Below are 13,453 nucleotides of genomic sequence, written 5' to 3'. Positions count from 1 at the left end.
GTGTGCACATATGGGCGTGCGCATGCGGAGGTCAGAGGATAATTTCAAGATGTCTGTAGTCTCCTTCCACCTTGCTTGACGGTCTCTTGTTTGTTGCTGAGAGTGACAGCCTAACTGGCTCTCAGGAATTCTCTGGATGACGCCTCCTCCTGCCACAGGTGCAGGGTGCGGGCACTGCAACTCCATGTGGTGCTCATGCCCGGCTTTATGTGGGTTCTGGGGATTAGGTTGTCACGCTTTTGCAACAAGCACTTTTGGCCACTGAGTCATCTCCCTAGCTGAGATTTTTTTTTTTCTTGTCATTATTCCCTAATAATATAGTATAACCCCTATTTACACAGCATTTACATTGCATTAGGTATTACAAATTATCTAGAGATGATTCATATAGGAGGATGTGTACAGTGCATCTGCAAATATTATGCAATTTTAGAGTAGGGACTTGAGCATGTTCAGGGAGTTCGGAATCAAGGGAGTCTTGGCACAACCGCTGCGGATGCTGAGGGTGACCTAGTGTGCCGCTCTGACCGTAGGCCAGCATTTGAGAAGTGGAGGAAGCTGGGTGGGGAGGCAGGGGAGAAGGTCCGCACCGTGATGGACAGACGTCTAAATGGCAGCAGTCTTAGTTGGGGGGGGCGATGAGGGTAAGGACCATTCCACCATTGCTTTCCATGTGTGTGGTGTATGCGTATGCATGTTCATACATATGTAGGCTCATGTGTGTGTAATGGTTACGTGCACGTGTGTGGTACATGTAGAGGTCCTGAGGTTGACATCAGGACCTTAATGGCTTTTTACTTAATTTTTTTTTTTTTGAGGTGGGGTCTCACTATAGACCAGACTGACCTGGCACTTACTCTGCAGTGCCCAGGCTGGCCTTGAACTCACGATGATTCTCCTATCTCTGCCTCTTACATGCTGGGATTAAAGGCATGTGCCACCATGCCCGGCTCTGCTTGATTTTTTTTGAGTTGGGGTCTGGGGTCTTTCACTGAAGCCGGGAGCTCACTGATTTGGCTAGGCTAGCTGGCTGGCAGGTTCCAGTGATCCTCCTGTCTCCATCTTTCATATAGGGGATTACAGTGCATGCCACTGCACCTAGTTTTTACATGAGTTCAGGGGATCCAAACTCAGGTCCTCATGCTTTTACCAGGCAAGCACTTAACTCACTGAACTGTCTCTCCTACCCCACTTAATACCAGTTAAAAATCCATAGCAGGGCTGGAGAGATGGCTTAGCAGTTAAGGCGCCTGCCCATGAAGCTCACGGACCCAGCTTCAATTCTCCAGATTCCATGTAAGCAGGATGCACAAGGCGCATCCATCTAGAGCTCATTTGTAGTGGCTAAAGACCCTGGTGTGCCCATTCTCTCTCTCTCTCTTCTCTCTCTAATAATTAAAAAAAAAAAAACCTCCATAGCAACCTCCTCGTTTTATAGGTAAAGCAAAAAGGGCTAGAGTGGGGAGGTGACCTGCTTAAGAAGTGAAGAGGAACAGATTGCAGTTGGAATGGATTCGTTATGGAGAGAAGAGCTCCTGAAGAAGAGGAATTCAGCTGATTTCCTGCCTCACACATGGGCATTTGCCCTCCTGCCATGTTGTGATGAAGCCCAAAGGCCCTTACCAGATGTCAGTACCTTGTTCTCGGGCTACCCAGCCTGTTGTGGATGACTCGCCCAGGCCGTGCGCTCTGTCATCACAGCGGACAGTCTCCTGTCGTTGGTTGCGTCAGCTATGCTCGCCATCCATGCTTGTCATGAGGAGAAAATGGGCTAACCAAGGCATGTGGAACACACCTTGTTCACAGACAGCATTTTGGGTGGTTTGACAATATTCTACTTGTCTTGGGTCACGTTGTGACAGCAGAGGATTCAGCCCCAGGGACAATACTGGGTAACTGGGGGAGAGGAGCAGGGGTTAGCTCCTACCTTGGCAAGACACCATGAGCTAACTCTTGCTGGATACTGCCCATTTGAGACCAACAGGCCCCATTCTGAGCACCTTAACATGGTTATTGAACACATGCCCCTGCTTTGCAAGGAAGATATGGCTATCACCCCACCTCAGAGGAATGACCCGATTGCCATGGCTTGTTGGAGCTTTTGCTAAAGGTGACACAGCAAGGAATGATGACAACTCACTGGACACTGCCCTCTTCAAAGGGATCTCTCTTACCACGAGTCTAGCCTGTCACTTCCTGCTCTATCAAAACATCCCCTGTTCAGAATAAAGTACAAACTCCTCAGGATAGTTCAGAGAGCTGGATTCTCACACCTCACTTTCCTGTCCCATTCATAGTAGCTTCTCATGTGGGGTTGGAAACCTTTGTGTTCATCTTAGTTTCTGGAAGAAAGGCCTGTCCAGACCATTCGGAGGGGCTATTCTCTAAGAAATGATTTTTTTGACATGTGCTTCTCTACACGCACACACACACACACCAGGATCTGTCAAGGGGGCTTCAGGTCTTATCCTGGGACCTCTGAGTTTTCACCTCACTGGTAACAACTACCTGGGTCTGAGGTTTGTGTCTTCCACAAGCCCTTCCTTGAGCATTCCTGGCCCTCACTGTGGAAAGAAGGGTCATCCCAGTGAGTAAGTTTTTGAGGTAACTTCAACAGTTTTCTTTTGGGGGGAGAGAAGGCCTCCTGGGAGGACGAGAGTTTTATGAGGTTTGGTGAATTGCCTGGGGTGGAGGCTGATACCCTGAAGGGTCTTCTCTGATATCCATGTCTGAAAGACCTTTCTCAAAAAACTCCTGGGGAGGATGGGATACCTCCCAGTGAGTTGTTGGCCAGGGAGGTCCCTGATGCCTCCAAAACATTATAGGCCATTGCCGAGAACCTTGGTTTCCCACCAGGAATCGATGGTAAGACCCTATTGCTGAAGACTCCACATACTTGGGCTACAAGGCCACTGAGAAATCCTCCTGGAACTGAGTTGATAACCTCCTCCATGTAGACCAGCTGACATAAAGCTGGAAGAAGCCATTCTACATGTAGTTCAATGGGAGAAAGAGAAAACACAAGTGAAGATACTCAACAGTGGACACTGCAAGCCTTATAATTGGCCAGCCAGGCCAAATGAGCCAATGGGTGCAATTGTGGCACGTCTGTCATGGTGGAAACCAACTGCCCTCCAATTGGACTGGAGGCCTGCTCCAAGGGAGGGAATACATCCCTGATACTGAAAACTTAAAACAGGGGTAGTCATGATCCCTAGGGGTGTAACATCTGCTTATGTCTGGATAAGTATATATACTATGCTTATCAAACTGCCCAGTAAGCACTTCTCTTAATATTCATATGCTTATATTAATGCTACTCTCTCTCACTTTGGGTAGAGAATCTTCTCTTTTCAGATGGCAGTGACCTTGGGACGACTCAGAAGGTATCATGGTGCTGGAAAGAAGTGACTAGAGTACCGAGTAACATCTTGATCACACCTCCCAAGGCTCAGGGTCTAATGCGGAAGAGGTGGCAGAAAGAATGTAAGAGCCAAAGGAAGGGTTGGTCTCCTTACAATGTACTCCCTCCAGCCATAAAATGGCCTCGATATCCATGACCCCATAGTGCCTGACACTACCTACACAAGACCATCACAAGAGGAGGGAAAGATCACGACATCAAACTAAAAGAGAGACTTATTGAGTTGGGGAGGGGATATGATGGAGAATGGAATTTCAAAGGGGAAAGTGGGGGGAGGGAGGGTATTACCATGGGATACTTTTTATAATCATGGAAAATGTTTTTAAAAATTGAGAAAAATAAAATACAATAAGATTTAAAAAAAACTCCTGGGAGCTGGTCAGATTTTGTTTTGCAGTGGCATATGCAAGTTTGGGGTCCAAGCAGAACAGAAGGGCTGGGACCGTGGGGGGGGGGAAGCTAGCTCTGCACCTGGAGCTCAGTCTCTTCTCAGGGTCAGGCTGGCCTGATGTCTAAGGCTTGACAGATGCTACAGTGGCCTCTCAAGGACCCTTGTTTGAGCCCACAGGCCAAAAGTGACTCTGTGAAGGGAGGCATCTCTGCTTGGTAGAGGGGGTGATGCTTGGGCACTGGCGACACTGACCTTCCCACTTCCAAGTGCAGCATTTGGTCTGCAGCCTGGGAGGAGGATTTGTTATTTATTTATTTATTTTTTAAAGAGTCTAGGAGACCAGGTGACTGCCAGACACTGTCTCACCCTGGGACCAGCAGGATATGGCCCTCCCTGCTGGAGGACTCCTTTTTATTTATTTGCTTGTTTATTTGAGAGAGAGGGAAGGAGGGAGAAAAAAATGGGTGTGCCAAGGCCTTCAGCCGCTGCAAGTGAACTCCAGATGCACGTGCCCTCTTGTGCACATGTGTGACATTGAGAGCTTGCATCCTGTGCGTCTGGCTTACGTGGGACCTGGAGGCTCGGACATGAGTCCTTTAGGCCTCGCAGGTAAGTGCCTTAACCACTAAGCCATCTCTCCAGCCCGATTTGTTACTTTTTGTTCCACTGTGGCAGAATAACTTAAGCGAGAAAGGATTTAATTTGGCTCCTGGGTTTATGGGATTTTGTACATCGTGGTGGGGAAGGCATGGCAGAGCAGTGTGTGACAAAAAACCATTTACATTATGACAAATCAGAAAATAGACAGGATGGTGGGGCCAGGGGCTGGGGATAACCTCCAAGGGTCTGCCCTTAGTGACCTAGCTTCAGCCCCACGGCCTCCCCCAATATTGCCATCATCTGGGGGAACAAGCACTCAAAAGCCTGAGCCTCTGGGGAACGTTTCAGATCCAGGCTGTAACGGAGGCTCTGGTAGGGTAGCAGCACTGAGAGTGGCTTTCGCTTTTGTTACCCTCTAGTCTGGGCTTTGCTGCAAAGCGTTGTAGGGCTGGTGACACAGAGTGCCCCCATCCTTGTGACAGCCTGGTGACATGGGGCCGGTGATGACAGAGAGCTAGTGAAGAGGCCTCTTTGTCCAGTTCCAATTTTCTTTTTTTTTTTTTTCCTTTTGTCCAAACTGCCCTGGGCCAAGACCCTAAGTGCTGTACACAGTGAACTGTGGGCAACTTCGTTGCTTGGCAAAAAGATGTATTTCCGATGCCAAATGTTGACACACTAAATTCAGTATCGACTAGGGACCTTTTAGAAACATTCAGCATAACATAATAGACTAATTCATTAGCACCCCATGGGTCTGAATGGGTAGAAGCTGAAACGCGGAAAACATCGCCTTAAGGAATGACAGATGAAAGTATCTTCCCCATGACATAACCGTTATTGCCGGGAAGTGGCATTAATTGTGATTGCTTATCTATTAATTTATTATAATTCTTTTTGTTTTCACCTCCAGGCTCTTACCTACACATGACATGAACCAGGAGCTCAGCTGGGGCTGATTAGCACGGGGTTATCTGGGAATGGCTCAAAGCTGGCTGCCACCGATAATGGCAGCTGGGGTAATTAAAATGTCGTCTGCGTGGGCGGAGCGAGTTTGGAGAAATTTTTTTGGAGGCGAAGACTTGGTGACGTGGGTTTCCTGAGATAAATGCCAAATGCCATTGCTGTGCTCAACACAGCCACCCCTGGCCAATGGGCCCAGAGAGGGAGAGTCACGAGGTAGAGTCCCGAGCCAATGGGGCTGGACATGCCAGGACTTGACAAGGGAGGCGGACTGAGGGCGACACAGAGGATGCTCTGACAAGTAGGGGCTTCTGGGATGACCCTGGGGACCTCCTGCCCCCAAAATACACGTCACTGTCTGGAAAGGACCATTCTCCTAAGGTTTAGAAAGGAGAAAGAAGGAAGGTCAGAGACCTGGAACAGCCGCAGGCCAGACCTCTGTCACTGATCTGCTGGGAGCCTTTGGGCACCATCTGCCCACGCAAGGCTCCCAGCATTCAGTGGGGAACACACACTCCGCCCTGGTGGCCTCCAAGGGAAAATCAGTGGGTGAAGACGGAGGGCCGTGGACGTGTGCATGCTGCTGGGCTCTGCTTTGCCCATTAGTGTAAGCCCCTGCATTGGGACCATCACCACGGCCAGGCATCGTGAGGAAGATCAGAAGAGGCTGGGGAAGACTGTAACGGCAGGTGTCAACACAGTGGTTTGTCTTAGACACCTCCCAGCTGGGAAATCTCTCTGCTCTGTCTGTCTGTTGCTTAGTCTCCTCTCTGAGCCTCAGTTTCTACTTTTCTAGAAAGCTAGGAGAGTCATGGCTCCCCTGAGAGTTATTTATTTTTCAGAGACAGTAAGAGAAAGACAGGAAGGAGAATTGGCATGCCAGGGCCTCAGACACTGCGATTGCACTCCAGACACCTGCGCCACCTAGTGGGCATGGGCGCCCTTGCGCTTGCCTCACCTTTGTGCATCTGGCTAACATGGGCTCTGCAGAGTCGAGCGTGAGTCCTTAGGCTTCGCAGGCAAGCGCCTTAGCCACTAAGCCATCTCTCCAGACCCTGGGAATTACTTTGGATCTTTCAGGGGATGAGGTATGGAGATCCCAAGAAGCATAAGCAGGAAGCACCTAACTAGTGTATTTGACACGTGGTCCTGAGTCTTGCCACTGTTGATGCATGGTACCCTCGAGCCTATCTCACCATGTTGGAGATGGCAGACGGCTCCAGCGTCCCCAGTCTTGACTGACTGTTGACGGGTGACAGTGTGTGGTGATTTCACTGGTGACAATCTACTTTGTATGGCCTCTGGTCACTCATTCACCCATCCTCCACTGGGTCATAAAGGAGCACCGGCCATGGCACTCCATGGTCACTGAAGATGAAGACCCTTGCCCACACAAAGGAGGCCTTGGAGCATGAGAACCTTGTGCTTTACCCTTCTCTGTTTGCCCTGCCACCCAAGTGCCCAGCTCAGAGCGGGGACCTTGGGAAACAGGTGTCTACGGCTTTTGGATAAATAAGTAGATGAATGCTTTCATCAAGGAAGTCACAGTATGAGAAAAGGGCACTGCCTGGGGCTACCGAAGGGCTCTGGGGTGCAGGGTCCTTTGTCTGAGAGCTTTGATTCTGTCCCCATGGACAATGACAATGTGGAGAGCCCTGGGGTTTGGGCTTCTGCCTTCTCCAGTCTTGCTCTGGAGAATGTGGCTGGGACCAGGTTCCTCATTCCAAACCTCTGTTGACTTTCCGGGGCGTAGCCTGGCTGGGAGAAGGGAAGCAAGTGTGGGTCCGGAAGGCCTCCATTGGATGGCACCTGATTTCAATTCCAGCTTCCAGGGTCTCTGTCTCTCCATGTGGCTCTCATCAGAGTGGTCAGGGTGTCCTTGAACTCTATATGGGCGCAGGGTGCGGTGGGTGACAGAGACAACTGGGGTGTGCTGGCAAGTGTTCTCTGGGAAGGACGGGGAGCTCCTGTTGGTAGCACTGACCCATTGCTCTGGTGGAAGTTCTCCCACCACAGCGGGCTTCATGCTAAAACGTAATGCGAAGCTTCAAGGAGGTGAAGACATTGGCTCTCACACCCCACAGTGAGCCACCTTCAGAGTTTCACTGGACAGCTAACCTGCCTGGGCTGTTTCTCCCCGCTCTCACTTGGTAAGCTCCCATTCATCCCTCAAACACTGCTTTTCTGTAAAACCTGCCTTAAACTTCCTGCCTTTCTGCTAGCCCCATAGCTATTAGTCTCCGTGTGCTGTGCATGCCACCTCTACCCCGGCCAGTTGTCTGTGCTCCGAGGGTACAGGCTGGCTGTGTCAGAGCCAAACACAGGGAGGAAGACGGAGAGGAAGGCTGACATAATCAGCTTGGCCAGGTCTTGGGTGACAAATGTTGATTGGGTGCCCACAGATGGAGGAAACCGGCCAAAGGTTTACAGGGCTTTGAAGGCAGGGTCAGCCAGGGCTATAGAATACATTTCAGCAAGAAGAGGGTCACATCGCTGTTACCACCCTAGACCTTGATGGGTGGAACAGTGCCCGGGAGCCCGGGAGGTCTGAGGGGATTTGGCTGCAAGACCAGGAAGCTGGGTGATGATGCCCCTTTGGCACAGGATGTCTTGATTCTGCTGATCTCAGGCCACCACTAATTATCCTAATGTGTTGAAATGATCCTAAATGTTTTTGCAGTTTGGATATGACTCATCTGGAACCTACAGGTGGGCTAGCCCTGAGGACAGGGAGGGGGCAACTTCAGTGTGGATGGCACAAGATCCAAACTCCAGCTATCTCATGAGACCAGCAGTGGACACAGGATGGGAGGGGTGGGGGAAGCAGTTCTCCAGCCCTGCAGAAGACAAGCTCCCCTGTCACACCGGGTCTGATCATCTCACAATGAGCCCAGGAGGAAGAAACCCATTTTGCAGACAAAGAAACTGAGGCATGGGATGACTTATCCAAGGCCCCCATGGCCAATGAGGCCACACTGTTAGCTCCAGAGACCACACGTGACCTTAACATAATGTGGCTTTTCAAAAGTGGGCAAGTCATGAAGACATCTTTGTGGCCTTACCTGGGGGCCACACACATAACTTTAAGAAGACAAGGGTCTCCTCTACCTGCACAGTTTTCCCCAGCAGACTAGCCCAGGTCAGGCCCCAGCACCCTTGACCCAAGGGGGTCCTGCCTCCTCCCCATGCCAGGACCCAGATGTACATTACCAGAGTGGTGAAGATGAAATGGTAGTACTCGGTCATCATGCCCATGGCCATGGCCTGTGGGAAGAAGAGCATTGGTCAGCAGCACGCAATACCCCCATGTTCCTTCCTTCTCCTGGGGCAGGGGAAGTGGAGAGTCAGCCCAGGTAGTGGGCTGGGCTTGGTCAGAGCATCCTCGGCATCGTGAGGCAGTGATTGGTTGATGAGCAACCGTATTATTCCCACTGGATTGTGCAGTGAGAGATCATCTGGAGCAGAGTAAGGTGAGGGTGAGGGGCCACACTCTCCAAATATCCCCAGTTCTGCAGGGCTGGGGTATCCATGTATCTGGATTTCCAGTTGGCATCTGTGGGTCTGCCACTCAGAGACATGCGATGACAGCCAGCCTGTGTGGCCTGTCACGTTCCAGAGAGAGCCATCCTCTAGGGCAGCCAGAGCCGAGAGGGGCTTCTCAGCTCCGGCACCCTCCCGAAGCGCAGAGCTCGCCCAGCTTCCCTGGTCCCATCAGGCTACAAATAGGCCACACAGCTGCTGTGGGGTTACCGTTGCATGCTACCACAAGGTCTGTGTTAGATATATTTTCTGTGTATTATTAGATGCCTGTAATCTGTCATACTAATAACTGTAATGCATTTTCTACATATTTCTTCAGAAAGCATGGTGCACTAAGAGCTATAGGGGGAAAATGTCCCAGGGTCAAATATACCTTGAAACTGCTACATGTCCTCTGTCACCCCCATCAGCACCTTGAGGGCTCAGAGGAGGCCAGGAGCGAGCAATGGACCTCAGCCTTGGCTTCCTTTAACCTTGTGTTTAGCTAAGCAGAGAGTCCTCTTTTTTTTTTTTTTTGAGGTAGGGTTTCACTCTAGCTCAGGCTGACCTGAAATTCACTATGGAGTCTAAGGCTGGCCTCGAACTCACCGTGATCCTCCTACCTCTGCCTCCCGAGTGCTGGGATTAAAGGCCTGCGCCACCACACCCGGCTTCAGAGTCCTCCTTTTTTTTAAAATATTTTTTTGTTTATTTTTATTTCGTTATTTGACAGCAACAGACAGAGAGAAGGAGGGAGAGAGAGAGAGAGAAAGAATGGGAGCACCAAGGCTTCCAGCCTCTGCAAACGAACTCCAGATGCGTGCGCCCCCTTGTGCATCTGGCTAACGTGGGTCCTGGGGAATCGAGCCTCGAACCGGGGTCCTTAGGCTTCACAGGCCAGTGCGTAACCTCTAAGCCATCTCTCCAGCCCCAGAGTCCTCCTTTTGAACTCTAGAAGTTTTCCAGTCAGACAGACCTGGGAGTAAATACGACTTCCCAGATGGATGACTTTCGCCTGCCACTTCTCCCTCACCCTCAGTCTCCTCACCTGTCCCTTGGCTGCAGTCATGACCTGTTACCTGTTTCTGGGTCAATGGAGAGCTGAAGGTACTTGAAGAGTAACTCCTCAGAAAACCAAGGCTGCTGTTGTCACTGTCACTCTGTCATGCATGCAGAGAAGAATGGGGAAGCCCTGACAGAGTTGGCTGGGAGGGGGCAGGTGACAGGACTTTGACGTGGGTGTCCTCCACAGAGACATAAGGGACACCCCCAAGCCCAGTGCTGACCTAGGCTGGCACCATCACCTCTGCTTGTCTGCCTCACTAGTACCTGCAGAGATGTAGGAGGGATTATGACCCCCACCCAGAGGAAGGGTGACCCTGGGGCACAGGCATAGGAAGGAAGAAGCAGGAAAAAGTCAATAGACTTTCCTTCCTTCCTTCCTCCTTCTCTTCTCTCCCTCTCTCCCTTCCTCTTTTATTTACTGACACAGGTTATCACCACGTAACTCGTCAAATAAGACCCTCCCTACCCTACCACTGGAGTGCCAGGATTTAAGCAATGTTCTTGAACCAGACTTTTAGCTTCTTGGTGACACTTGGTTTGCAGGTGGAGGGGGTAGAGACTGCCACTCAGCTCTGGAGCCCCAACTGGAGGGTGGGGCTTGAGTCCCTCAAGGTTGGGAAAATGCCCTATTACTCCCTGCTTAGCACCCTCTCTTTACAAGTCCTGCAATCCTATTTGACACCTGTTTTTCTTCTGGTTGCATGTCAGAACCCCACAGGATACCTCCTCTAGCCACCGGAGACCCTCTGGAGGCTGAGGTAATGCCCTTTAAGCAAAACGCAAATCACTGTCTGGGGTTCCACTGTGGCACCCTTGGAGTGGGCTGTGGACCGTTTTGCCGTTACTGTTTTGGGTGACTGGCAGACCTTGGCTCTCATACCCTACATGCCGTAGTCTGGGAACAGAGGTCCATCCAACCCCAAGAGCCATTCTCCCCCGCCATTGTTGCAGAGCTGGGAAGCTAGTCCAAAAGTCCTCAGAGGCCTCCCAGTCATAGAAAAGAAGCACCAAGGGCCACGGGCTATGGGGAGCTAGTCACTGGGAGAGGCTGTCTGGGGCTCTCTGCTCCCCTCTCCTCTCCTGCCAGTCACCTCCCACCTGGCATGGGTGGAGTGAGGGGCAGCCATCATCCATCACCACACCATGTCGGAGTATGAGGACCATTCTGCTGCTGCTGCAGCAAAACAATCAAGGGGCTCAGTGTCCCCCAATGTCACATGGCCTGCAGGAGAGAGAGCGAGGAGGCTGACTGAACTCTGGCATCACACCGATATCCTGGGAAAGGGGCGGTGTGATCAGTAGCAGGACCTCTTACCTCCCTCTGAGCTTGGCCAGAGTCCACCCACCTGCTTGAGGATCTGGGCCGCCATGGTGTGGCTGCAGTCGAAGATGATGCGGAACTCCCGGCCCCGCTTCATCTCCTTGAGCAGGGGCCGAGAGTCATCAGAGTCGATGGGGAGCTGGCGGATCTTCAGGCGGATATTGTACCTCGAAGGTGCCATGATGAGCTCCTGCAGCCGGATGAGCCCTGTGAGCCCCGGGGACGGGGGGGGGGGGGCACAAAAGACAAAATGTGTGTGTGTGTGCGTGCGCGCATGTGCGCACACACCATTGCAGACACCACTCAGGCAGGTGTGGCCAGGATGCCTTTGGCCACAGATACGCAGAGCCATGGATAACCACAGCCACGGTTGTTCCAAGACAGGCTTGAGCGTGCTCAGCTGGAAAGGCCGGCACATTCACACAGCTACGAAAGCACACAGATATGCACATGTGAACACACGTTGTGCGCCATGAACAGGTCACACCACATGGGTTTATACGTGTGCATGCCCATGTAGACAAAGCCTTACACACACAGATACATGTATACATATATGTAGATTCAAACATAGGCAGACATCCGATTCCCACCCGGAGCAACCACCCGCTCCTCCCACTCCCACATAACGGGTAGAGAGACTCACAGAGCCACCGAGCCGAGAGACGAAAGCATTTCCCTAAACATTTCCAGCAAACCTGCCTCTGGGACGCAGGCGAAAGAGACAGCTCTGGCCTCAATTGTACCAACCCACCCAGCCGCTGGACTAGTGACGGCCAGGTGAGATTCGTGGCCTCGGTAGGGCGGGCTGTTGTGGTAGACACACTTTTCCAGGTCTGAAGCACACACCTCTGTTCGGCAAAGATTCCCTCCTGGGAAGCCTCCTATGCACACACCAGCTCGGGGGCTTCCTCCTTCATTCTCTCTGACCTTCCTTTCCTCCTACCCTAACGCCACTCTGCTACAAACACCTTGCTCTTCAGGCTGAGTCCCCGGTGCCCCTGGCCCACAGCCTGGCGCTCAGGGAGAACTCCAGCAACATTTCCGTAATTGGATTGACTTACTGTTTTTCTCTCTCTACGCTGAAAAAAAATCCATCCTCTACCTTGGCATTTTGCAAAACCACTTAATCTGGGGACTTCCAGGGAAAACTGAATGTCACTTCCTGGAGACAAATGGCTTGCTTAGGTCTAATTAAGTTCATTTCCGTCCCTATTTCAAGCTCCATTCTTGCTGACTCCTCTCTGTGGAGTTAGAAGGAGGCTACTTGCTGTTTTCCACAGCCCCAACCTCTGCCCGCTGAAGGAGGGGCCGACCCAGCAGCAGGCCACCCCAAGCTCAGGCTCACTGTTCACACAGCCACGTTCCATCCCCCCAATAACTGCATCCTGATTGTCCTTAGGGGAGCAACCCTTCTCCCAGTTCTAGTCAATGTGACTCGAGTAGGGCAATGCATGTGGCCCCAGCCTGGCTGGTTAGCACCTCTTCTGGGCATAAGGACTTAGGGATGGATATGGGATGCAGTGGTTCAGGGATGGGTAAGAAACACCACTTTTCATTCCACTTCAAGCAGGGAGGATGTAAGTGGGGTCACCACGTAGAAGGGGAGAAGGAAGCCAACGGGGCAGGAGTCAGAGAAGACTAAGAGGGAGTAAAGGAATCCAGATGACCTCGTGAGAGACCGAGTATCAAACACACCCTGAAGCTGAGGCTGCCAACAAGACTCCCACCCACCTGTCCTTCTTTTAGGCTAATTTGCACCAGAATAACATTTCATATCACAAGCTGGGAGATGGCTCAGCAGTTGAAAGCACTTGCTTGCAAAGCCTACCATCCTGAGTTCCATTCCCCAGTACCCATGTAAAGCCAGATACATAAAGTGGTGCACACATTTGAAGTTCCTGTACAGTGGGCAAGAGGCCCTGGCGTGTCCATTCTCTGTCTCTCGAACAAAAAGAGATAAATAAAAATAGTCTTTAACAAACAATTGCTATCACCTGTTATGGTGTCTCCTACCTAGATAGAGCCCCTTCCTTGAATTCACACTAAAAGTCTCTTTAACCGAATTCCAGTTGGCAAAGCAACACTTGGTCCTAGCACAAATGGTCTCGCTCTTCTCCCTCTCCTGAGGGCTGGCCATCCACTGGGAAAACAATCTGCTTGCTTCAATCAC

General features: G+C 51.2%; 1 protein-coding gene across 1 annotated transcript in view; it reads right to left on the bottom strand.

Annotated features, from left to right (window-relative positions):
* Positions 1 to 13,453, bottom strand: part of Grik3 (glutamate ionotropic receptor kainate type subunit 3) — a 249,535-nt gene that overhangs the window by 61,570 nt on the left and 174,512 nt on the right. Inside the window, exons 4-5 of the mRNA XM_004665213.3 lie at positions 11,306 to 11,487; positions 8,586 to 8,639 (exon numbers count right to left, since the gene is read on the bottom strand). Of these exons, the coding sequence (XP_004665270.1) occupies positions 8,586 to 8,639; positions 11,306 to 11,487 (236 nt within the window). The remainder of the gene's footprint in view (positions 1 to 8,585; positions 8,640 to 11,305; positions 11,488 to 13,453) is intronic.

Source organism: Jaculus jaculus, chromosome 5, assembly GCF_020740685.1.
Source record: "Jaculus jaculus isolate mJacJac1 chromosome 5, mJacJac1.mat.Y.cur, whole genome shotgun sequence".
Classification (NCBI taxonomy): domain Eukaryota; kingdom Metazoa; phylum Chordata; class Mammalia; order Rodentia; family Dipodidae; genus Jaculus; species Jaculus jaculus.
Note: the sequence above shows the minus strand (reverse complement) of the source record. Positions and strands in the feature narration are given on the sequence as shown.